General features: G+C 34.8%; 5 protein-coding genes across 8 annotated transcripts; 4 read left to right on the top strand and 1 right to left on the bottom strand.

Moving 5' to 3' along the window:
• The first annotated feature begins 1,182 nt into the window (after positions 1 to 1,182).
• On the top strand, positions 1,183 to 7,263 carry LOC105671257 (putative fatty acyl-CoA reductase CG5065). Its single transcript, XM_067357747.1, has 9 exons — positions 1,183 to 1,331; positions 2,486 to 2,734; positions 4,425 to 4,588; positions 4,908 to 5,043; positions 5,138 to 5,337; positions 5,592 to 5,844; positions 5,941 to 6,131; positions 6,225 to 6,482; positions 6,561 to 7,263. The coding sequence occupies exons 2-9, from the start codon at positions 2,519 to 2,521 to the stop codon at positions 6,676 to 6,678; spliced, it is 1,536 nt and encodes a 511-aa protein (XP_067213848.1). The 5' UTR covers positions 1,183 to 1,331; positions 2,486 to 2,518; the 3' UTR covers positions 6,679 to 7,263.
• A 170-nt stretch (positions 7,264 to 7,433) lies between these two features.
• Positions 7,434 to 9,161, top strand: LOC105671255 (U5 small nuclear ribonucleoprotein 40 kDa protein). The gene is made up of 6 exons (XM_012365234.2): positions 7,434 to 7,658; positions 7,760 to 7,889; positions 7,969 to 8,282; positions 8,365 to 8,637; positions 8,704 to 8,869; positions 9,027 to 9,161. Exons 1-6 carry the CDS (start codon positions 7,545 to 7,547, stop codon positions 9,077 to 9,079), a joined length of 1,050 nt encoding a protein of 349 aa, XP_012220657.1. The 5' UTR covers positions 7,434 to 7,544; the 3' UTR covers positions 9,080 to 9,161.
• Positions 9,162 to 9,319: 158 nt separating this feature from the next.
• On the top strand, positions 9,320 to 13,825 carry Pat1 (Protein interacting with APP tail-1). The gene is made up of 9 exons (XM_012365230.2): positions 9,320 to 9,663; positions 10,087 to 10,200; positions 10,311 to 10,561; positions 10,654 to 10,833; positions 10,910 to 11,165; positions 11,251 to 11,375; positions 11,444 to 11,723; positions 11,905 to 12,070; positions 12,156 to 13,825. Exons 1-9 carry the CDS (start codon positions 9,520 to 9,522, stop codon positions 12,383 to 12,385), a joined length of 1,746 nt encoding a protein of 581 aa, XP_012220653.1. The 5' UTR covers positions 9,320 to 9,519; the 3' UTR covers positions 12,386 to 13,825.
• Positions 13,826 to 14,108: 283 nt separating this feature from the next.
• Positions 14,109 to 17,624, bottom strand: Rbpn-5 (Rabaptin-5). Of its 4 annotated transcripts, none has more exons than XM_012365221.2 (8): positions 17,157 to 17,624; positions 16,628 to 16,732; positions 16,098 to 16,543; positions 15,399 to 15,895; positions 14,987 to 15,268; positions 14,677 to 14,896; positions 14,409 to 14,519; positions 14,109 to 14,333 (listed from the first exon to the last, which is right to left on the bottom strand). In XM_012365221.2, the coding sequence occupies exons 1-8, from the start codon at positions 17,215 to 17,217 to the stop codon at positions 14,166 to 14,168; spliced, it is 1,890 nt and encodes a 629-aa protein (XP_012220644.1). In that variant the 5' UTR covers positions 17,218 to 17,624; the 3' UTR covers positions 14,109 to 14,165. The 4 variants fall into 4 exon arrangements, with proteins under 4 accessions (XP_012220644.1, XP_012220646.1, XP_067213831.1 ...); XM_012365223.2 differs by having other exon boundaries at positions 16,628 to 16,735; positions 17,175 to 17,624; XM_067357730.1 differs by having other exon boundaries at positions 16,628 to 16,735; positions 17,157 to 17,623.
• A 359-nt stretch (positions 17,625 to 17,983) lies between these two features.
• LOC105671248 (zinc finger FYVE domain-containing protein 1) lies at positions 17,984 to 22,282 on the top strand. The gene is made up of 7 exons (XM_012365220.2): positions 17,984 to 18,538; positions 18,664 to 19,155; positions 19,233 to 19,496; positions 19,602 to 19,974; positions 20,108 to 20,366; positions 20,452 to 20,902; positions 21,094 to 22,282. The coding sequence occupies exons 2-7, from the start codon at positions 18,705 to 18,707 to the stop codon at positions 21,306 to 21,308; spliced, it is 2,013 nt and encodes a 670-aa protein (XP_012220643.2). The 5' UTR covers positions 17,984 to 18,538; positions 18,664 to 18,704; the 3' UTR covers positions 21,309 to 22,282.
• The last annotated feature ends 295 nt before the right edge of the window (positions 22,283 to 22,577 follow it).

Genomic DNA, 22,577 nt, shown 5'->3' with positions numbered 1-22,577 from the left:
ACAAATGACACGATTGCTCATAAAGAAACTTTCATCATAATCCACGTGTGTCTATTTAAACGCAAGTTGTTTAGCAAGAAAAAAAAAACAGAATGAGAGTGAGAGAGAGAGAAAGAGAGAAGAAAACGATGTAGATTACGAAAGTTAGTCTATCGTGTGTTTGAATATCATTATAAAAGTTCATCCGCACAGTAACACCTTTAAGTGTGATAAACAAAATGAGAAGAAAAATGAGTGACAAAAAGAGAAAGAGGGAGAAATTGTGTTAAATCATACTTTAGTAATGACATAATACATGAGAAGTCTTTTCTTCGCTGTAAACGTTTCTCGTTACATTGCAAAATCATGTGCGAAATTTAACTTGTCACTTCTCGTAACCTCGCGATTTTCATCTGCTTCTCGTCGGAACTCTCTCTTCTTCCGCGCATGTGAGTTAGAATTTCCAGGAAAAAAATTAATTAATTCTGGTTAATTCCAACATTTAATGTTATTTATTGTTTTGTTTGATAGGATGATAGAAACAATATGTCTTACGTATGCAAAATATATGTAAAAACAGCGACTTATTTTTTACTTAATAACTGCGTCATAATTACAATAGATTGCAAATATTGATACATATATAATAACACTTTATCATCTGCTATTTGCATGAAAAAATGCAAGGTTACTTTATTAATCATTCTAAGAAATAAATTATTGTATTATTAAAGTCATGATTTAAACAAATCGCTTTTTCTGTTTAAGAATAATTATACATCTATCAAGCTTGGTCAAGAAAATATTTTATTGCAGAATTTAAGAAAAAATAATTTTTTAATTTTTAAATGTTTAGAATTTTAAAAATAAACTCTTAAAAATTTTTTAAAATATAAAAAAATAATAGGCAGGAGTGAATTGACAGCGATCGGAAATTAAAAATGTAATGATAAGAAGAAGGATGCATCTAGCTGCGAATAATTGCAGCTCTTATCTGGTAGCCGCAACAATCAAGCGATAATATCTGGTAGAGTATTATTTATTAATAAGCTTACAAATATATAAGAAATTCGTTTTATTCAAATTTAAGTGAAGAACGTCAAAAAAAAAAGGAGAAAAAAGAGGCGTTACGTAAGATTAGAGACTCGTGTGCGATTCGCTATAAGAATAAATGCAAAGGCATCAGGTCGAATCGGCGGCTCATTTACTACTTTCCCAGTCGTCTACGACTCAGTCGTTTACCACTATTCCGACCGAGAGGCACGAGTCCGAGTAACACGAACCCAGACGGCTCCGCAGCACGTACTCACATCGCATTCGTTCCGTGTCCGCCGACCGTTTCAATTCTCGCGGTAAGTGTAACAAGTGTCACAATACATCGATCGATGACTTTTGGAGATTTCGATCTTTTCCATACGCTTTATTCAGATGCGTTTCGCGAATTCTTTCGATCGTGAAAATGTATGCGTGCTGTTCAAACGTGTGCATGTTACGCGCCGAAGCGTAACAAGTGAGAAATTGTCGCTAATTTAAAATTACTCCGAGCAAACTTGCTTGAGAGAAGAATTGAAGTTTTTTTTATGTAAACACTTGAACACTAAATTGTCGGGTGATGATAATCATCGTCGATTTGGTAAAAAATTTAGTTCTACGTTTAAAATAAAGCAAAAAGAAAGATACCGCTGAAAGATGCAAATGAATACAAACGTGATTTGGTGTCACGACATCGTATTATAATATCAAATATTTTATATTATTTATGCTGAAGAACAAAAAATTACAAACTGCATCAATTATTGAAACTGATTTTCTTACAGTGCACTTTTAGAAACGTATCAGAAAGTATCTGTTCGCGATAAGCAAAAGTATTTTAACTTTATACTGAGATGTTTTCAAATAGCAGAATGTTCAGCGATTTGTAGATTTAACTTTTATGACTTCTTTTAATAAAAATATTGATTTAAAAATAACTCAGTTGTTTTGCTTATTTTAATTTTAACGTTTACTGATGTTTTATTATTTGTGTGCAAATTTCCGAAATATCCTAAAATCTCATTAGTTAAAGACATGGAGAGTTAAATTTCTCAGTTTAGCCTCATTCTCAGAAATTATGAATACGTATTTTAATATGAGCATACAAAGATGACATAATAAGAAAATAGCGTAAAAGAAAAAAAAGAATAAAGAAGAAGAGATAAAAAGAATAGAAGATATCTAAGTGATCGAAAAAATGTTCAATATATCGCGAGTGATCAAGTATATTAATGACAGTAATAATAATTATTGCCGTTTTCGTGAAGTAAACAAATTAAGCACATGTTTTTTTTTAATCATCGTTATAATTATACATGTAATACGTAATTATGCCAAGCGTCATTATGCTTTGTTAAAATGCTGTACATTATTTTTCGAGAGAGCGATAAGTGATCATTTTGTGCACTTAACAAAGATAATTTTTTCATTCTAATTTGCAAGTTGTCGTTACTAATTACATTTTGCGTTTCAGAAAAACTTTTGAGAGATTGTTTTTTCGCTTATAATGGAGCAGAACAAGATCGATGACATACCGGACAGAGTAGCCGCAACTTTAGCTGGTCGGCGGATATTATTGACAGGTGGCACAGGATTTTTGGGAAAAGTGCTAATTGAAAAGTTTCTACGATGTCTACCGGACATAGGACATCTTTATGTGCTCATCAGATCGAAAAAGGGCCACGATCCCAAATATCGAATGCAAGAAATACTTAATTCCGCAGTAAGTTCTGATTGTTTGTTTTTTTTATATAAACAGATAGAGTAAGATAAAATAATTTGCTAATATTTCAAATAAACTGTTTCTTGTAAATGTAAAGAAATGAAATAGTTTACTTTTATTGGCGGAAAAATATAATATTTAATATTTTCTTCCGCTTTAGATAAAATTATTACAATGAAATTGATTTATTTATTTATTTATTATTATTTTTTTTTTTTCTTAGTTCATTGTAAATTCCATTAAGTTGTTTGTTATAAAGAATGTCATTTGATGATTTATATTACTAATGAGTAATGTTCTCAAAAAAACTAGCAGTATGAAATTAACATTTCTCGGAATATAATAGAATTGAATTGACGGAGTTGCAGTATATAAAGTTGAAAAAGAGATTGCAAAAAGAAAATTCTTTGTAAAAATACTGCATTGATTGTGCTATAAAAAAAAGTTTTGCTAACATTAAAAATTTGCGTACAGTAATTAAAAATCGTGACGCGATGCAACGTTATCTTCGTAAAATTGTATCGACAAAATTCGACGGTTGAAAGATCGTCGCGAAATTGTTCGCATCACCAAAATGTGTACCTCACTTTGTTGCATACTGAAGTTTCATTTGTCATCTCCGCGCTCTCAACAAGAGCAGTAAAAAGAGAAAGCGCATAACTATGGCTTTGCTACTGCGATACAAGTTACATCATCGGTGCCATATGACGATAACGCATGGTGCAGCGCGCGAAGAGGTGCCGCTAGAGCAGACATTTACGCAGCGCGCTTTTTTCTCTCCTTTCGTGCGCTTCAAGTATTTCTCAGTCGAATTCGTCTGGACCGGTGAAAGCGCATTGGACATCCACGTTGCGATCCATTTACAAAATGTGACGAAAGAAACTGAGTCAAGGCCTCGTGCGTTGAAAATGTATAACGAGAGAGAACGGTGATTATCGGTATCGGTCTTACCAGTCTCTCTTGTGGTGAAAGTACGAATTGCGCGTTTCACAAACGCGTTATGTCACGTATTTCGAATTTTAACGCAATACCGTAAACATGCTTATACGTCAGATACACATACACGTGTGAGAGAAAAGACGTGGTTTAGGCATAGTTCAACCAGGATGCGGATTGTGATTTTCTCCGTTACGTTTTTGTCTCGTCCAAAAAAGTTCGCGATTACAAAAAACTTTTTTTACTATAAAACTTGGCGCGAGCTTCCTTCCGCGCTCTAATTAAAAGTAAGCAATTCCCAATTTGACAGTCACTCTCTCTGTTGTCACAATTTATTTCATATTAAAAGAGTAGACGCACATTGTAGAAACAATCCAAGTATGTTGCGGTAAATTGTAGGCAAAATAAGTGAATTAAAAAAAGTCTATTATATTATTATTTATATTATCTTTTTCGTGATGTGCTCAAAAGTTCAAGTTTTTTCATTCGATATTATACGCGTAATTTCTCGCAAATAATATTTAATAATAAAAAAGTACAAGGCTGAATTTACAATCTGCGAGCAATTAGAATCGTAGTAATAAAACTTTAATAGCTACCTTTGTGTGATTAGCATTTTTTACCTCTTATTATCAGATCAGTCGTTTTCCCGTTCTGTTTCATTTGCAAAGTAACGCAATACAATATATTTGCAAACATATTTCATTGATTAGTAACAAAGTAGTAATATATTCGTTTAAAATCAAACTTTCAGCTTTTCGAGAAGGTCAGGGCTCAAAGAGGATTGCCGGCGCTTGAGAAATCAGTGACGGTTGTTAGTGGAGATATGTCCGTGCTAGGGCTCGGATTATCCGCCGAAGATAGAAAGATGCTTTGCGAAAATGTCGAAATCGTGTATCATGGAGCAGCTACCGTCAGGTGAGGCAATATAGACGAGAAAAGATTTGTGTTATGTTGATCTAAAATTCAACATACTAACATCCTTTCGACGAGATTTGTTAAAAGATTTGTTGCAAATTTAAATATCAGTTTTTTTTTTATGAAAACATGCGGTTTCAACAATAATTATGCTATCATTTTATTTGGTATTAATATTTATAAATATCATTATTAATAATTTATATTGGTCGTCGAAGCATTTCAAAATCTCATTACATAATGCATTTTTTGCATATTGTAACTCTATGACTCACGTCACAAACTATAAATTTTCCATTCGATTATAATCGAATTGCAGATTCGACGAGCTGTTGAAGAAGGCTGTATTATTAAATACACGTGGCACAAAGCAAATGATAGAGCTGGCCAAAGAAATGAAGCATTTGGTTTTATTTGTTCATATAAGCACTGCCTACTGTCATCTCGAAGAAAAAGTGTGTACATTTACATGAAGAGCGTCTCTCTATATATTTATGTAAAAACAAAACCATTCAAAAAAAAGTTAACAGGAATAACTGGTTTCGCTAGGTTTTGGGCGAGAAAACGTATCCTCCGCCTGCGGATCCTCATCAGATAATCAAGTGCGTCGAATGGATGGATGATAATGTGGTCGAGGCCATGACGGACAAGATCTTGGGCAAACTACCCAATACTTATGCTTTCACGAAAGCCTTGTCGGAAGGCCTCGTTGAAGAATCTATGTCACATATACCATCGATAATTTTGAGGTATCAACGAGATTGTTCAAATTTGTATATATTTAACATAACTTTCTCATTTTCACTTCTTGCAATTTTTTTCTATTAAACATCTTCAGAATTAACACTCAAGTCGAATATCTTAACTGTTTAATGATTTAATTATTAATTATTTAATTATCAATTTCTGTAATCATAAAATTCACAGCACAGTTTTGCGATATCAGAAGTAGAAATAAACATTAGGACAAACGTTAAAAGCTTTCATTGATTTTCCGACTTAGGCCAAGCATAATTATTCCTATATGGAAGGAGCCGATTCCTGGTTGGACGGACAACATCAACGGACCTACAGGACTCTTAATCGGTGCTGGAAAGGGTGTGATCCGAACGATGTATTGTAACGAAACTAGTTACGCCGATTATGTACCTGTTGACATTGCCTGTAACGCTATTCTTCTCAGCACGTGGAATTTTCTTTATTTCAAGGAATACGACAAACGAGTTTATAATTTCACGAGTAGCACCGAGTTTAAGGTGTGTAGACTGTTATATAACTTTAACTGTAAGAATCAATACGGTATTTAATATGCGTCATCGTTCAACAATATTAAACTGAAATTTTCTTTGAAGATTTCCTGGGCGGAAATAATAGAACGCGGCCGAAAAATAATGCATCGGGTACCTCTAAACGGAATTGTGTGGTACCCGGGTGGTAGCATGAAGAAATCACGATTTTGGCACAATGTCTGTGTTCTGTTCTTTCACTTGATACCGGCCTACATCATCGACATACTACTTTTTCTGCTCGGTTATAAACCTGTGTAAGTTGACCCGCGCGAGACACAGAAATTGATACAAAAGTATAAAAAAAGATATATATTGTTTTAAATTTATATTTTATTTTTTACTTACAGCCTGTGTCGTGTACATCGCCGTATCATGAAAGGATTCGAAGTTCTTGAGTATTATGGCAATAATCAGTGGGATTTCGTTAACAATCACGTTTTGGACATAAGAAAGAAAATAAACGAAACAGAAAAGAGATTATATCAAGTGCATGGCGATGACATGGATATAGATGCATACTTCGAAGATTGCATTCGAGCTGCCAGAATTTATATTTTGAACGAACCCCCGGAAACTTTGCCGGCCGCTCGTCGACATTTAAGAGTGTAAGTTCGCGATCGCGTGTTTCGCGCGTACATCTAATTCAATAATGTTTTATTTTTTGCTTTTTCTTTTTGTCGCAGTATGTATTGGGTGGATGTATTTGCGAAGATCCTTTTCTTCGGGCTCATCATATACATGCTGGCATCCTGGTACGGAAGTTTGAGAACATTGTTCACAGACAATGCAATGCGCGCATAGGAGCATCGTAAGACTAGGATCGATAAGAGAAAATTCAAGCCAACTTCAAATTGATTATGAAAATCGCCGAAAGCGCGAAATTCCACATTTAGATTTATAAATCATATCTATCATTAAATAAATAAATCTTTTGTGTCTATGTATAAGTCCGTAACAAGCAGGGCTGGGCAAAATATATCATTAAGTATTTGAAATACAAATACAAAATACTGTCAATCTTAGTCAGAGCTGGACCAAATACATCATTAAGTATTTGAAATACAAAATATAAAATACTATCAATCTTCTATCAAATGCAAAATATAAAATACTATCAATACTTCTATCAATACTATCAATCTTCTTTCAAAATAGATTGATAGTATTTTGTATTTTGTATTTCAAATACTTTTTGCCCAGCCCTGGTAACAAGTATAATAACCATACACCAATCAATGACAATCAAATATTAAATAAGTGAGGTTAATCAATTTAGGGTAATTAAGTAATTAAAAATTGAAAAGTAAAAATCTAATTGCTTTTGGTATAATTTTATAATTTATGCAATTTGCATAATGCATTAATATAAACATAAATTAAACTCAATCCTTCATTATTTATTTACCTTCCAATATTTATTTCTTACCAATTAGTGCAGCAATCTTTCTTATCAACTTACGTTAACAACACGACCAATGATAATAAAATGTTTTATCGATAGTATTCAAATCTAAAATTCTAGAGAACGACGTGTATGTCGCTGCAGTTTACTTAAATGGCGAAATAAGTTAGGAATAGGGTAAACACTCGTGAACGCTGATCAATTGATTCGAATCGAATTGACGTATACGTGCGAAATATTGTAGTTGATTTAATATTCTATTAAAATGCCGATCCTGGATAAAAGAAAGGGGGATGATATATTGGCATTGGTTCCCGCTTCAAAGAGAACCAAGAATGAAGTTGTTTTCAGTAGCAGAGAGAAGGCGGTTGTGCAAAGCGTAAGTAATCTAGTTTCACATAACTTTTTTGATAGCATGTTAGAAATTTATATTTCTTCGGAAAAGTCACACTTGTGTACGTACGTAATGAAATTTTGTAGGGCCCACCGCGAACTTCCTCTCTAATGGCGATGATAATGTTGCTCGAGGGACACCAAGGAGATATTTTTTCTCTGGAGTTCCATCCGGAGGGGCAGTATCTCGCATCCACAGGATTCGACCGACAAATCTGTACGTTTTACACAACGAATTGAATTAGTGTTATTATTGGTTTTGCTTACACTCTAATAAAATTACGGTTTTCTTATAGTTATCTGGAATGTTTACGGAGAATGTGAGAACATTGGTGTCATGACTGGACATAGCGGTGCTGTGATGGAATTACACTTTAGCCCAGATGGCAATTACTTGTATACAGCTAGTACAGACATGACGCTGGGTTTGTGGGACATAGTAGCAGGAATAAGAATTAAGAAATTGAAGGGACATACTGCATTTGTAAATTCTGTATCGGGTGCGCGAAGAGGACCTACACTGCTTTGCTCAGGTAGCGACGATAGTACAATACGTATTTGGGATCCCAGAAAGCGACGTCCATGTTACACATTGAATAATACATATCAGGTACTATGAATTTTTTATTTCAACGATGTAAATAATAATAACTATAGAATATGTTTATATGCAATTTTGTGAATACAATTAGGTAACTGCGGTGACGTTCAATGATACAGCTGAACAAGTGATTAGTGGTGGTATTGACAATGATATTAAAGTATGGGACCTCCGAAAAAATGCGGTGCTTTACAAATTGAAAGGACACACGGATACCATTACCGGACTAAGTCTCAGCCCTGATGGATCGTACATTCTTTCCAATGCTATGGATAACACATTAAAGATATGGGATGTAAGGCCATTTGCGCCTTATGAACGCTGTGTGAAAATATTGTCTGGGCATCAACATAACTTTGAAAAGGTATCTTTTATTATAGATATTGATAAAGTAAAGAGGCAATTAATTTTACAAAAATATTTATTTTAGAATCTTTTGAGATGTGCATGGTCACCAGACGGTAGTAAGGTATCTGCAGGATCCTCCGACAGATATCACTATATCTGGGATACCACAAGTCGTAGAATATTATACAAATTGCCAGGACACAATGGGTCTGTAAACGACATTGATTTTCATCCGAAGGAGCCTATAGGTACAGGAATATTTTTAATAAAATAAGGATAAGAGTTTTTTTCATATGAATATTATACAAGAATGTAAATTATATCATAGTTCTGTATTCTGTATTTTTGTACTAGTTCTATACTTTTAAAAATTTATCTATTCATATAACATGTGTATTTTTTCAGTATGTTCTGGATCTAGCGACAAGCAAATCTACTTGGGTGAAATTGAGGCTTAATAAAATTGAATTCATATATTGAGCTGTATACATATTTATATATTTGTATAATAAAAATAGAAATGGTGGCAATTTTTTTTAATTTAGTCTTTTCTTATTCTCCTGAAAGAATTTAATTGATTTATATATGCATAAAATAGTGACGGAGTTATTAAAGTTATCAGACGGTTGCTTTCATACTTCTCTCTCTCTCTCTCTCTCTCTCTCTCTCTCTCTCTCTCTCTCTCTCTCTCTCTCCGTAAATTGAAAATTACAATTACGTGATTCACCTCACCTCCGACACGAGTCTCCACAATCTCTCTCGTTAACCCTTTCTCATGCAATCCGTTGGTTGAAACAGATACGACTATTCTGATCGTGGCACATGCGCTCAGCGGGCAAAAGCAAGCAGTTATATCACTGAGAGTGTATTAGTGATTAATCAAAGGCCGTTCGCGAAAATGGCCGATGGACGCGAGTCACGGTCGTTTTCCCCGAAGAATCTATACGTGTTGTGCGTGTCCGCGATAGCGGGCAAGTATCAAAGTTACAAACCGCATCTCGCCGACTTACCAAAGAACGTGCGGTTCGATCTCTACTATCAGGTAAACATCAAGCTGTCATCGCGTCGTCAGCGACCACCACTCGCAAAGCATTGTCAGTCGCGTGCGCGATAGTTGTATTTGTTTTCGCGCTCCGCTTCGCGGGAACAACATTATGCTCCCGTTGATGCTCATCTCTGTGTTGTGCGCTCACTCGCGTTATTTCGTTGAGCCGATCCGCGTGTCCGCGACAGCGTCCTCGTGACAGCGACGCGATTATCATTCTTCGTTATGAGTCATCTCGAGCTCAGCTGTCGAGGATTGACATTCGCGACGCGCCGCGTTTTCGCGATCTCTTCCGAATAAACATTCTGTCTCGTATTTTATCTGCCTATTTCGATCGACAAATCGCGACAAACGCTTAAAGATGACACCGCTTGTTGTCTAGCGAATCGTTGGTCTTGATGAGTTTGATCTGTGTTTCAGTTGTACAAAGACAAGAAATTATGTATATTGGGGGCGGAATTAAGCGATCTGGAGACTTTCTCCAAGATGCTCAAGGTCACCAATCGTCGAATACACCTTTTGCAAATCTTCCAGGTAACTTTACCAGATCCTGCAAATTTTTAAGGATTGTTGTTATCTGAGATTGCTGCATTTTTTTCTTCTTGGCGTCAGAAAATAATTCATGCATGTTCTTGCTCTTGAAGGCTCCGATGGAACATGGAGTAAAAGTAGGACAACATTTGGCCATCAGTTACAATATGCAATGTTTAGAAGTGAGAGAGAATCCTGCTGTACAGGATAAAACTATAAATCTGGGTTTGAGACTCGGTGGATTTCTCAGTGACGCCGGTTGGCATTCCAACAGTGAAGAAGTACTGTTAGCTTGCAAAGAATTATGTATTGCCAACAATCAGACCCCTCAGGATTGGTGTAGAACGTTAGATTGTTGTCACAAGTAAGAACACTGAAACGTATATACATACATAAATTAAATTATATAATTAATATTCATGACAAATTGTAATGATTATATTGTTAATATTTTAGACTATTACATGCACAAGCAGCTTACTGTGCTTTTGACGGGGCTGCAGAAACTCACCAACTTGCCATAGAAATGATAACAAAATTAAAAAATGCACAATACAGTGACAGTAATCACGCTGCACTTTTCGCGGAATTCAGTATACTGTTCTTTATACGCAGTGAATACGATCAAGCTTACAGGTATGCTTGTTTAATAATATTTCTGTCTTTGTGTAATTTTTATTTCTGATGCGCTAACAGTCACCTACTAATCCAGATGGAGTATAGAAGCATTAAAACATTTAAAACCATCACTTCCTGCACGGGTTATCATCGACGTTCTACGACAGGCAGCAAAATCGTGTGTGGTAAAACGCGAATTCCAGAAGGCTGGTTTGTTAATCAGAGAAGCTGTATATCTAGCGAGGGAAATATTCGATACAGATCATCCAAAATACAGTGACGTTCTTATCGATTATGGATTCTACTTACTAAATTACGATAGCATCATCAATAGTGTATCCATCTATAAGGTACTCATCTTTGTGCGCATCTTCTATGAAATTTTATAAAATTATTTTTATGAAAATGATTGCGAAACATTCCGTTTTGCTTCAGACTGCATTAGATATTAGAAGAGTGATTTTCGGCAAGATTAATCTTCACGTTGCTTTGGCACACGAAGACTTGGCTTATGCTCTCTATGTGTACGAATATAGTTCCGGCAAATTCGACGAAGCCAGGTAATTAATTGAAATTGCGTATGTCATATGTGACGGCGCGATTAATGCAGTTTTTTTTATTTTTACAGCGATAACGCTGGAATAGCTATAGACATTATGGAAAAACTTTTACCCACAAATCATTTGATGCTCGCGAGTGCTAAGAGAGTAAAGGCGCTTATTCTCGAAGAGATTGCCATAGATAATGCGTCCACGCCTATGTCCGAACAAAACCTGTTACTCAAATCTGAGTGTCTTCACCTGTCCGCGTTGCAATTGGCGAAGACTGCGTTCGGTGAAAGAAACGTACAAACGGCGAAACATTATGGAAATTTGGGTCGCTTGTATCAGAGTATGAGAAAGTTTCAGGTATATACATTTCAGTAACTTGGCGCGAGACACGAAAGGTCAAGCGAATGCACAGGGTGTTTCAGAAATGGGCCAGAAGCGTATTCCATTCATCAAGAATGGAAGACAATCATTTATTTCTGAAACATTCTATATTTATATCGCTGTCATATCGCACGCTTATTCTTGTTTATTCTTGTAGGAAGCAGAAGCAATGCACTTGAAAGCTATTCGTATCAAAGAAGAACTGCTGGGTCCTGATGATTACGAAGTGGGCTTAAGTATAGGGCATTTAGCATCATTGTACAATTTCCACATGAACCGGTACAGAGATGCTGAGAAGCTTTATTACCGTAGTATCGCAATCAGTAAGTATATGTGTTTCAAGCTAACTCTCTTGTGACGCAACATGTCGGTATACTTTATATTTCATAACTCATTATGTTTCAACAGGTTTGAAGTTATTTGGAAAGAGTTACAGTGGTTTAGAATACGATTATCGAGGACTTTTACATGTGTACAGTAAATTAGACGAGTATCAGAAGATATTGGAATACACAGACACGTTAAATCATTGGAAAGAACTTAGAGACAAACATGCTCAATCCGAAGATCCACCGATCGACATACAGAAACGTCCGCAACCAATCGCAAACATTATTAATGTGTTCTTTTCCATGTGATATATCAATAAGTGTGTCTAATTCAAATTTTGTCATTGAACATCATCGAGCGAGTTGCTGGTTTTGTTGTGTTTACAAGACATTGGGCCAAAGTAGAAATTACTCACATTTAAAGGTTTATAAATCACGATTAATAACTGTGTCTGTCTTGTCTCGGTATTTTACAATACACGTGAGTAGTATCGTTATCACAGTCTGAAACAGTTATTATCAGCATGATATTAAATTTAACGATAATGAGATTGTTAAGTTTGTAAATTATTTTTAATAATGATACTAATGAGATTTTCATTGATGAGCGATATAAACGTTATCTGGGGCTTTCTGTTTTTTAGTCCGAGTTCAATGCTTATGTTGAATTAGACTTAAGATTTATCTAAATTAATCTCGATGTATTGCAGGTTCTTGTATCAAATTATGTTTTTAGTATTTTGTATTTATATATATATATATATACATACATATATATATACATATATATGTATATATATTGTTGAGGAACATATATATATCATTTTAATATAAATATTTTTTTAAATTTGTTAATCTTATTCGTATACAAGTATATACGAATATATGAATATACTTTACGATTTGCTATTTGTTGATAATTCTATTTTCAATATTTTCAAGAGAATTGTTCAGATTTTGTGCAATTTCTATCGATTGGTGCAATTCATTGTTCATTTTAAGATTTCTATGATTGTAAATTTTCATGCATTGCATAATTTTTAAGTAATAAAAAATAATCAGTATACATCTACCTGTGTTAATATAACAATGTAGTTAAGAAGATAGTTATTAAAACTATTTGAACGTGATAAATAATTTGACGAACAAATGTTCTGTTGTCTAAAACGGTACCTTTTTACCACTTTGTAACATTCGGTATCGCTAAATTTAAAAATATTATCCTATGTACATTTTGTAACCTTTGCATCAAGCATATTGTAAAAACGTCGTGATATAAATAATTAACAATTACGCGTTTGCGCGCATATCTTCAAAAATTGCTAAAGATATCTTGAGATGAAAAATTCTTAAAATTTACGTCAATTATTCATTTGTGTAAATTTATATAACGTTTTTGTATCTTGAAACTTTGTTTAGGCACATTAGATTTAGGTCGAGCGACTAGGTGATAAAACATTCGTTCGTTATAAACTTGTATAATTAGAATTAGCAATCGTAGAATAACAAATTAAATAATAATCATAGATCAACTTAATCAATGACTAAAATTACTAACTCGATCATTTGTTATATTAAAGAAAAACAAGTTATAAGTAAAATATACTAGAAAAAAATGTTTCTACATAAGCGCATAAAAATAAATTTATGCAAATTTCTCAGTTCAGAAATTTTATAATTAAACTTTTATAATTAAAATAAAAAAAAAAAAAAAAAAAACAAAAAAAAACAAGATAATGTTAATATAAATACTCACGATATTCTTTTAGATAACTCACATACATTCAAAAGCTTTAATCTGTTTAAATTACAATAACCATTAGGTAGTACATAACTTTATATTTACACGATATTTGCTGTATCACTCTGTGGTTTTTTTTTCAGGTAATAGGAATCTTATCTAAATCCCACTCTCCTGCGCTCTATCAATGTTTCTAATTTCTTTTCTACAAAGAAAGAAAGAAGACAATTATGTTAAAGGTTCTGTAATCGATGTATTTTGAAAACATACTAATCAAATGTGAACAATTACCAAATTGATATTGCACATCTCATTGAACTGCGCTAGAATTATGTAACTTTAGAACATTTAGTCAGGTGTATGCGGAGGCTCCTGGCTGAAATATGGTGCGGTATCTTGCACTAACAAAGTATGACAAACATCACAGACTCTGGATGGTCTTTGTTTCGGCCCACTGTTCACAACGTGTGAGAGGCAAGATTGACAAAATATATGGCCACAATGACGGCAATGTATCTGCGTGATATTGATACTCTTTAACTCCACTGTACATAGTAACTTATCTATCTAACTTGTGCTTTTTGTATTTACCTTCTTTTTTGTGACTGAGAACGTAGTGTGGCAACTAGGACATTCTTCAACGTCCTCTTCGTGTTGCCATCTTACTTCGCTGCCTGCTTGCCTAATCCTTTCCAATTGTACCTGTGTGATTATTAAAATATTAAGAAGTATGTAACAGTCTTAGTACAAAGTACATTCTCTTCCAATTTAACGAGTCATTTTTTCATCTGTGAATTCTGTCCCATTTTATCTATCAATTTTGAATGAAATTTATTTCTGTTTACATCATTTCTTTTACCTGCAATGATTGTGACAATCTGACAAAGTCCTTTTGCACTGCCTCACTAGTATCTAATTCCTGCTGTAGACTCATAACTCTCTGTCGTAGCTCAATCATAGCCGATTCCGCATCTTCCTTCTCTTTTTGAACTTTCTGCAATTGTTTTTCTAGCCGATCAAGTTTCTCCTCTCTATCAGCGAGAAGCCGATGATCTTTTATATACTTATCTAACTGTACTCTACAAATAATTTGATCGGGATAAAGTTTCGTGTTAACGATTAGAATTTTGATCGTAATCAATAATTTCGTGTTGAAATACTTATCTCACCTCAGTCCACTTATTTCATTCTTTAACACAGAATTATCTTGTTCCTTAACTCTACTCTCTTGCTCCATTTGTTCCCTCAGCAGAGTGACTTCGTATCGCAGTGTCTCCTCCTTCTCCTGCGCAACTTCCTGAGCTACTCTTGCTGTAATTAAATCTTCGCGCATCTTTAAAAGGCTAATATGCAATTCCTCAACAGTATTTGGCATGTTGATACTTTCACTTTGGAGTTGTTGCGAATGCTTGCTATGTTTACCCACAAGATTCTCATTTTCCTTCTGCAGTCTGCAAGTGTAAACAACTGGATTTTGAACAGAGCTTTATCAATGGTCTTATTATTATCTTTCACATATATTTCAACTTGTAGCTTAATGTTGCTAAAAATAAATTTATCGCAAAAGGATTATTGTCTTACACAATGAGATGTCGCTGCACTTCCTCTCTGCCTCGTGTCAATTTACAGAGTTCGTCAGACACACTCCTTTGAAATTGTTCGAATGTCTTTTTTAACTCTAACAAATTTTTTTGCGCCGTCTGCGAGGTAACCATGAGTTCTGCAACTTTGATTTTGTGCTCTTCTTTCTTCTCGTTCCATTTTTCTTCCATTTCTTTACGAAATTCCACCTCCTTAGCTAGATCCTCCTTTTGAGCTTGCAGCATACGTTCAGAATTCAACAACTGTTTCTCCAAATCCTTGGTAGTCGCTTCCACTTTGACTAATTGTGCTTCATAATTCGCACACATATCACACGACGGCTCAGAAGTGCCGGGTTCTTGCTGCCGTCTCTTTAATAAAACTTCTTTACATTTTTGTAGTTCGTCATCGGTTGACCTTAATTTTTCTTTTAAAGCTTTTATTTCCTCCTCGAGTGGCACAACCAGTGAACGTAAAACTTCTGCATCTTCTTGTGCCTACATGAAATCACACAGTTTTTGTATTTTATCTATAATAAACGGTATAAAAATAAATACTATTATCATTATAAAATAAATGTTGTTTTCAATTATGTAGCATTACTAATATTCCTGTATAGTATTAGCAGAATTATTAGCATTCCTGCAAATTTGATTATACACAAAGGATTAGGTGTTTCATGCATTTAGATTTACGTACATATCTTTTTACCTTCCGCATGCTTTCCTCTAAATTATCAGGACCTAAAGATAAAGAATCTGCGCCTAATTGTGAAACCACTTTTCTAGCTAATGTTTTGGTTACTGTAGACAACGAAATTTGTGGTCCATCTGTTGGCGGATCGCGCGGCAATTGCGTTTTCAACAGCGCATTCTCATCTTGAAGCTTAGAAAGAGTTAATTGTAACTTGGATATTTCGGTGACAAGCTGCTTCCTTGAGCAAGAGGACTCCTCCACTGTTTCATGTATAACCTGTCGTAAAGATGCTATCTCCTCTTCAGCTTTCCTTTTCTCCATCATAATATCATTTTGTGTCTTAAGATCCGCAACAAGTAGTTGACTTTTAGCTTCATCGAGCTCATTTTTTAATCTCTGAATTTCCTTTTGCAATCCTATGTTTTCTTCAAGTCTCCGTTTTAGTTCTTCTACAAAATTCATTCATTGCATCTTGACATAACTGTTGCAAAATTGTGTGTCCAATAGTTACCAAAGTGTATACTGTTACATACCTTCTTTCTGAAGAAACAATTCTTTCATCTTAGCCCTTTGTACATTAAACTCCTCTCGCATTTTAATATTTTCCAACTCCAATCTGTTGGCCTTTGTCTGTGAATCTTCTAAATCATAACAAATATTCCAAATAAAAATACAAAAGGCTCTAACAATTAAATAATTACAATAAATAATAAGGGATAAAAGAGTGGTAGCGCCAGTTGTTCATGCCAAAAAAAATCTTATGATATGCAAAAACGTTTGTAATTTCATAATATATACATAATACTGTTTCCTTTTAACACAAACAATTAGCTACGACTCTTGCCCCTTGTTACTTATCGCGCGATTAACAAATACTCTCTTAATAAAATTAAATCGTGCTGCAATGCGGTTTTAGCGTTAACAAGCATACAGTAATATTGCGACTATAACAAAGCAGATAAAGTATTTTTTTCGAGTAAATGCTGACGTGTTTAATTTTTCTGTTTATATATATATATTTTTTTAAATTTTTTTGTCAAAGATCTAAACAAAAATAGTCACCGTGACTCGCTGACGTACTATCTCCGTTCGCGGTGACCGCTCGATCGTGTTGGTTCTCCATCGTTTGATCAGTCAGCACAGGTAATAGCAACTTTGTTGGGGCGGGTCACTGCCACGGACACGAATCCGGGAAACATATCTCGGAGCTCCGTCGGGGCTGGTGATGTTCACTCGACGACGACGATGACGGTTGCGGCGGCGACGGCGGTGACGACATGCCGCTGCTCGGACTCGTCGAGAATTTTATCTGCTCGTTAATGCGATTTGTAGCGTTGCGAATAAAAATCTAATCCGTGAACACCGCGGGACTTGATATTAAATTACTTGGGCGAAACGAAAAATTAACCATCCAACAACTTGGCGATTCCGCTAGCAACGCATCACCACTTTTAATAATCGGTAGAGCTGTTCTTTTTGGACACACTTTCCGCACTTTGCGGATGTTTATCTTCCTCTCTTCAAGGAGTGATTATGTATCTTGTATCTCTCTCTAGATACAAGAAATACGAGAAAATTCTGGCACGTTAGGGTGAATCCATACAAACTTGAATATTCTTATGCGCTACGCAAGTCGATCTGGATATACCTTTAGACTTCGATTATCGATTATTTGAATCGATGTTTGAGATTTATACAGGGTGCTAAAAAATTATAACTTTACTTGAGAATTTTTGTTAATGTCAATTCAATTTGGTGGTTGGTATTTTTCGCTTTCTGTATTTTTGTATTTTGTTTCTAAATATCTCTTTTTCTCTCTTTAAGGTGAACGAAACGAAAGTTGTAGTACAAATGGACAAGGAGCGATTTCTTGTATAAAAATAAGTGCAATGATAAATCTTGTTCTTCGAAGTGTGCAAGAACGATTTTGACAATTAAAATTGTCATTGTTAATTTAAATTAGCGCAGAAAGCTGTCGGAAAGAAATTTGGTGATTTTCAGTCACCCTGTATACTAGCAGAATACGTATGTATATACTGTTTCTTGCAGACGACTCGTTTTTCTGCTGGCTAAAGCATTTATTGCGTTTACTACAACAATCGCGATTAACGCATAAATATTTAAGAGTGCACGCCGTACGGAATATTATGAAATCGACTGTCAGTATGTTATTGTTGCGTGTAATTGTCTGGTCGAATGACCAAAGTCGGTAAAAAGTCCGAATTTTCCGGCAACCGATGGTTGAAGAGGCAAACCTATAATGGCGAAGTGATTGGCGCGCACCGATCCTCCTGAGTCACGCTACGAATTTTCCCGAAGAGATTTTTTTCAAGTTAGGTTACTTTTGTTTACTTCCGGTTACTTTCTGTGTGCTTCCAGTATAACTGCTGATCCCCTTTGTGAGCACGTGCTTGCTGAATTTATATTCAAATTGAATAAATCAGGTGAGAGCATTGTTTACATCATGTTTATTTACGCAGTTGCATCGTCATATATTTTGTTATACTCTTTGTTAATATTAATTATACTTTTATTCTTTTTTTTTTTTAACGAAACATGTTCTATGAAGATCCAAGGCAACCGGATTCAAGATTTATTTTTGTGAGCGTTATGAATACTATTTGTAAACCTATTCAGCCAGCAACAGCATCTGCAATTATGATGAGCCTAAACGATTGTTTGGACGACTTTGATCGGCTGAGTGAAATTAATACCAATTATGCTTTTGGAATTGATAATTCCCCAATGAAAGACTTTTGCAGAAAATGTTGTAATAATAATAAAAGCTTCTTGCTGGATGGACAAGATCTCCATTACAAAGGACTACAGATCTCTAATGCCGAGGAGTTTCTAAAAAAATTGAATTGCACAGAGAAAGATAGCAAAGTTAAGGTTGTTTCAATATTCGGAAACACATGCGACGGGAAAAGCCATACTATGAATCAGCTGTTTTTCAAAGGCGAGGAGGTATTTCAGATGTCCAATAACCAGAATTGCTGCACGTTAGGTGTTTGGGCGGCTTTTGATCCGACTCTCAATGTTATTTGCTTGGATACAGAAGGTTCAATATATTTTTTTAAATATTTTTATTCTAATAAAATGATTCTTTTGTACTAACATTTATTTGTGTTGTTTCAGGTATTAGTTGCAAAAAGGAGCACATAAGACTATTACTGGAAGTTCTCGCGGTATCTGATATTGTGATTTATGGTATTCATTCGGAAAGACTCAATAGGGACTTATTTACATTTCTGGGTGCTGCTTCGTGTGCCTACACTCGTCATTTTAAAGCAGCCTTGCAGACGATAAGACAGCAGGAGGCTGATTCCAACTCGCTGAGCACGCTTGGGCCATGTGTTATAGTGCTGCACGAGACTAAACACAGCATACCTTTGACCAACAGTACATATTGCTACTCTCTCAAATTAACAGTAATTTCGAACTCGGAATTTCATTACGAGTAAGACTGCATTATCTACAATGAAACATTTGGTCTATTTTTTTCAGATGAGTCAGAGAGCGCAGAGGACATTTTGAGATCTAAATTCGCACAAATGAGCCTTGAGATCGATGCTTTCAGCTCTATCAAATACGTTGGTCTACAAAAGATGAACAACGCTACGGATTACAAGGAATTGCGTTCCGCAATTGCGATGGAATTGAAAAACACGACGGTCCGTTCAGCCAGAAAGCCATATTTAGTGTATAACATGCTTAAGAACTTGAACGATGAATTCTCTAGTGAAACCGAGAGCTTTTCCAGCACTCTGTTTCCAGATCAATATTTTGTATGTCCCGTTAAATGTTTGAGCTGTGATAACGGATGCAACAATGGCATAGGACACCTTCGTGAAGGAAAACCACACAGCAGTAACACCAGGTTGGTTTTGTTGTATATAAATTTTTTTGCCACGTTGCGTTCAATCGATGTGTGTGATGTGTTTGCATCTTGATATGCAGTTTTATAATTTTTAATTCGACATATTACCATATAATAACGTTTGTTACAATAGGTGCAAATTCCAGTGTCAATATGAAAATTCGATATACATATGCAAAAGATGTTACAAGAACGGAAATGAAATTGAAGTGACCAGACGGTACCAGGAAGAAGATCAAAATAGTTGGTACAGTTTCGCGAAAAATGCCTGGACTGGATATGTAATAGACTGCGCACATTGCGGAGAAATATACAGAAGCAGACAATATTGGTATGGCAATAATGCGGAGGATGTTGCTATACGCAAGAAGATTACTCACGTGTGGAGTTTGGTAAATATTGCGAAAGAAAAATGACTTCACGTGACTCTATGTTTCTTTGCTAAACAAAGTAATCCACCTGCACGCTATCTTTCAGCCAAATCATTCCATAACGCCTCACAACACAGCCCAACGAGTCATTGATAGCGTTTCGTACATCACTGAAGCCGTCACGAACGCTTCGTTGCAGCCTACGAAAGCGTTGAAAGCTTGGGCTGCGGATCAAGTGGCGCCTTCTTATTGGCGACCAAATGGCGAGATAAAATGCTGCTACAAGTGCAAGTCCCTGTTCAGTCCATCGGACGACAAACACCATTGTCGCGATTGCGGAGAGGGTTTCTGCGCGCAGTGTTCGTCGAAAACCAAATGCGTGCCTAGCAGAAATTGGTACTCGCCCGTGCGAGTCTGCGACGCATGCTATGAGAAGGAAAGCAATTATTCCAGCGATGATTCTCTCGAACCTCTCGAAGATGTCAACGTACGAAAGGTGACGGAACACGTAGTGTCCACTTTGACCGCTGTAGGGACCGTTATAAACTACTCCAAGTGTGAGTAAAAGCGTTCTGTTAATATTCATATTTTATGTGATGAGATTTTGTCATTTAGAATAAAAGTTTTATTGTTAAATTAATTTATATGTTAATATGTCAGTAATATTCTTAATATTCTTTTTGATTATTTCACGTGTATCAAGAATTTAATTCTCAAATCACTGGAATAAACTTTTTTACTTTTGCAGCGTTCATAAAAGATTCTGTTCGACCATCCTACTGGACGCCGGATTCGAAGGTCGTTAACTGTTGCGTCTGCGAGCGCAAGTTTTCCACCGTACTCCCTTTACACCATTGTAGGGCTTGTGGCCGCGGAGTGTGTCACGAATGTTCGCAGCATCGTAAACCAGTGCCACACAGAGGGTGGAATAACCCTGTTAGGGTATGCAACGCTTGTGTTTGAAGTCGACTGAAAATATACTTTTTGAAGTATAAGATTTGAGAATATAGATCTCATTTGCGAAGAATGATTGTTTACTTTATGTAATTGCTTTTGTAAGACATACAAAAGTTGTACTGGTTTTAATTACGATCAATGTTATAGAATATTTAAAACTTTTTTCAGTTTTTTAAAAGATTTTAATAAAATCTTTATTTTATAGATTTCAAAATTTTTAATTTTTTATTTGGCTGTTCTATTCGATACAATATACAAATTATTTTAATTTTAGATAAACTTATAAAACTGATAAATATAATTTTGTATGCGTTGTTGATATACTTTTAATATTATTAAGATTTTGAAGAATTACGGTTGATATTTACGGTTTGAGATGCTTTAATGGCGCTAGAATTTGTTGAATATGTTTGAAAAAGCTGCACTTTATTTTTATCTGTAATTATAATTTAAAAAATGATTCTAAGAATCATATCGCTTTTAACATGCAACCGTGCAGAGAAATGTATGATTGTGCCATAATTGATTATGATTGTTATTTAAAAAAATAACTTTCTAAAGCACATCAGAGACCATCTTTAGTACAATTTTATATCCATCATAAATATGAATCAAGAGAGACATACATTTATATAAGAGATGTTCTATAAGAACTGTATTGTTAAAGATTTATGTATCGATAATAGCTATAACGAAAGTTCTGTGCATAACGTAGTAATGTAATATACATTAACGTTTGTACATATGTACAGTATTCTGATAACAATGGCAAGTAGTGTACAAAAAATACGAGAAATATAGACCTCGTGTGGCTGTGAAAATTGTTAAAACTAACAAAGCATTTGAAGACTCATAATTTTAAATTTGTGCATGAATGACAGCATTGTATGAATTTTTCAGAAATGGAAATTGTGTTGCTTCTATCGACGTTCTGTACATTACGATAAATAGTTCTAAAAATAAAGTTTAAATTCCCAAAATGAATTGTGTTCTCATGTTAGATGAGGTATATTTTTTAATTCGAATATATATTAATTTTTAAAATTTTCTTGATTCGACGAGCTTTTTTTACTCGGAAAACTTTGCAAAAGTTTGAAGCAATTTATATATTCACTAATCACTGTCTCTTTTTTTAATCTGTCCTTTTATTTCCAACATTAATTATATTTTTAGACACAATACAAAAAGTATGAAACATAACTGAGTTTATCCGCGATATCTAACGATGCTGACGATTATTTCAGGCGACCACGAAATTGCGAAATGTTATACTTG

The sequence above is a fragment of the Linepithema humile genome, chromosome 6, assembly GCF_040581485.1.
Source record: "Linepithema humile isolate Giens D197 chromosome 6, Lhum_UNIL_v1.0, whole genome shotgun sequence".
Taxonomy (NCBI): domain Eukaryota; kingdom Metazoa; phylum Arthropoda; class Insecta; order Hymenoptera; family Formicidae; genus Linepithema; species Linepithema humile.
The sequence above is the reverse complement of the archived record's forward strand: the minus strand, read 5'-3'. Positions and strand labels throughout refer to the sequence as shown.

What these genes read in the sequence shown, in the direction of transcription:
- LOC105671257 (XM_067357747.1), top strand. Translation starts at nt 2,519, where the DNA reads ATGGAGCAGAACAAGATCGATGACATACCGGACAGAGTAGCCGCAACT. An exon ending in CTGCTCGGTTATAAACCTGT is followed by an intron (nt 6,132 to 6,224) that starts GTAAGTTGACCC and finishes TTTTACTTACAG; the next exon opens with CCTGTGTCGTGTACATCGCC. An exon ending in GCTCGTCGACATTTAAGAGT is followed by an intron (nt 6,483 to 6,560) that starts GTAAGTTCGCGA and finishes TTTTTGTCGCAG; the next exon opens with TATGTATTGGGTGGATGTAT.
- LOC105671255 (XM_012365234.2), top strand. Translation starts at nt 7,545, where the DNA reads ATGCCGATCCTGGATAAAAGAAAGGGGGATGATATATTGGCATTGGTT. An exon ending in CATTGAATAATACATATCAG is followed by an intron (nt 8,283 to 8,364) that starts GTACTATGAATT and finishes GAATACAATTAG; the next exon opens with GTAACTGCGGTGACGTTCAA. An exon ending in TCATCCGAAGGAGCCTATAG is followed by an intron (nt 8,870 to 9,026) that starts GTACAGGAATAT and finishes GTATTTTTTCAG; the next exon opens with TATGTTCTGGATCTAGCGAC.
- Pat1 (XM_012365230.2), top strand. Translation starts at nt 9,520, where the DNA reads ATGGCCGATGGACGCGAGTCACGGTCGTTTTCCCCGAAGAATCTATAC. An exon ending in ATAGTGTATCCATCTATAAG is followed by an intron (nt 11,166 to 11,250) that starts GTACTCATCTTT and finishes GTTTTGCTTCAG; the next exon opens with ACTGCATTAGATATTAGAAG. An exon ending in TTACCGTAGTATCGCAATCA is followed by an intron (nt 12,071 to 12,155) that starts GTAAGTATATGT and finishes ATGTTTCAACAG; the next exon opens with GTTTGAAGTTATTTGGAAAG.
- Rbpn-5 (XM_067357730.1), bottom strand. Translation starts at nt 17,217, where the DNA reads ATGGAGAACCAACACGATCGAGCGGTCACCGCGAACGGAGATAGTACG. An exon ending in TAGTACGTCAGCGAGTCACG is followed by an intron (nt 16,736 to 17,156) that starts GTGACTATTTTT and finishes GTTATGATTTAG; the next exon opens with AAGATTCACAGACAAAGGCC. An exon ending in AATGAAATAAGTGGACTGAG is followed by an intron (nt 14,897 to 14,986) that starts GTGAGATAAGTA and finishes AATTATTTGTAG; the next exon opens with AGTACAGTTAGATAAGTATA.
- LOC105671248 (XM_012365220.2), top strand. Translation starts at nt 18,705, where the DNA reads ATGAATACTATTTGTAAACCTATTCAGCCAGCAACAGCATCTGCAATT. An exon ending in CCACACAGCAGTAACACCAG is followed by an intron (nt 19,975 to 20,107) that starts GTTGGTTTTGTT and finishes TTGTTACAATAG; the next exon opens with GTGCAAATTCCAGTGTCAAT. An exon ending in TTACTCACGTGTGGAGTTTG is followed by an intron (nt 20,367 to 20,451) that starts GTAAATATTGCG and finishes GCTATCTTTCAG; the next exon opens with CCAAATCATTCCATAACGCC.